At 66.4% G+C, this 1,125-nt stretch overlaps 1 protein-coding gene across 1 annotated transcript in view; it reads right to left on the minus strand.

Moving 5' to 3' along the window:
• The window catches only part of MKNK2 (MAP kinase interacting serine/threonine kinase 2), a 6,297-nt gene that overhangs the window by 3,446 nt on the left and 1,726 nt on the right, over positions 1-1,125 (minus strand). Inside the window, exons 5-6 of the mRNA XM_010566628.1 lie at positions 505-589; positions 8-414 (exon numbers count right to left, since the gene is read on the minus strand). Coding sequence (XP_010564930.1) covers positions 8-414; positions 505-589 — 492 coding nt within the window. The remainder of the gene's footprint in view (positions 1-7; positions 415-504; positions 590-1,125) is intronic.

A 1,125-nucleotide genomic window follows, 5' to 3' on the forward strand; every position in this document is an offset into this window, starting at 1 on the left:
CCCCCCCCCCCCCCCAGTAAGTCCTCCGTGGTGAAAGGCCTGGGGGTGGCACAAAGACCCCTCCCTCCCCACCCCAAATCACCGCCTGCGTCGTGGCAAAGGGCAAAAAATTGCTGCTGGCCCCGAGCCCCGGCCGAACCGGAGGAACAGGCTTCGCACCACAAAAAGCCTCATGATGCAGCTGAGCCTGACCCTGTGCGCCCTGGGGGGGGTCTGACACTGTCGTGTGTCCCCCCCACCCCTGGGCAGAAGGATGGGGGGAGGCGGCCTCCCCCCCCCCCCGGGGGAGGGCACGGCATCCCAGCTCACCTTTGTTGTGCAAAAAGTGCAGGGCGCTGGCGATATCCTGCACCACCACGCTGGCCTCCAGCTCGTTGAAGTGACGTCTCCGATGGATGTGGGTCAGGATGGAGCCTGCAGCAGGGTGACAGCAGAGCGGGGGGTCGTGGGGCGGTGGGGGGGGTCCTGCTACCCCGGCTTCCCCCTCCCCGGCACCATACTCACCTCCTCTCATCTTCTCAAACACCAGGTAAAACCTCTCCTCCTCCTCAAAGAACTCGATCAGCTCCAGGACATTCCTGCAGGGACAGCAGCATCAGCTCAGCATCCCTCCCCACCCCCCAAAAAAACCCCACCACCTTTTGGGGTCCCCCCTCCCCACAGCCCCCCCCGCACCCCCAACCGGCACGGGAACCTGCCTGGGGAGGGGGATGCAAGACAGGAAAATTGGGTTTCCAGTGATTGAAACCACACGGCCGGGGCCCCCTGGCCACATTCCAGCGGGGGGAGAGGGACTTTCGGCGCCCAGCTCCGCTCCCTAATTGCTCGCAGACCCTCCTGGCTCGCTCGCCCCTCTCCAGAAACAGCCCCGCTCAGCAGCTTTCCGCGGCAGGACGGCAAACGCCGCGGCAGTGGCTCGGTTCGCCCCTCGGCATCGCTCCAACTTGGCCACTGCGGCCCCCGTTGTCATGGCAAACCGCTTAACATCGCCTTGAGATGCTTCTGCGCCGGCCGGCGAGGCCGCGGGGAGGGAGCGCAGCGTGCGAGGGCGGCCTGGCTGCAGCCCATGGGTGTCTCGAGCATCAGCCCGGTCTCAGCCTATTCCCCATGCCCATGGGGGGGGGG

Source organism: Haliaeetus leucocephalus, unplaced genomic scaffold, assembly GCF_000737465.1.
Source record: "Haliaeetus leucocephalus isolate CR32 unplaced genomic scaffold, Haliaeetus_leucocephalus-4.0 Scaffold215, whole genome shotgun sequence".
NCBI classification, from domain to species: Eukaryota; Metazoa; Chordata; class Aves; order Accipitriformes; family Accipitridae; genus Haliaeetus; species Haliaeetus leucocephalus.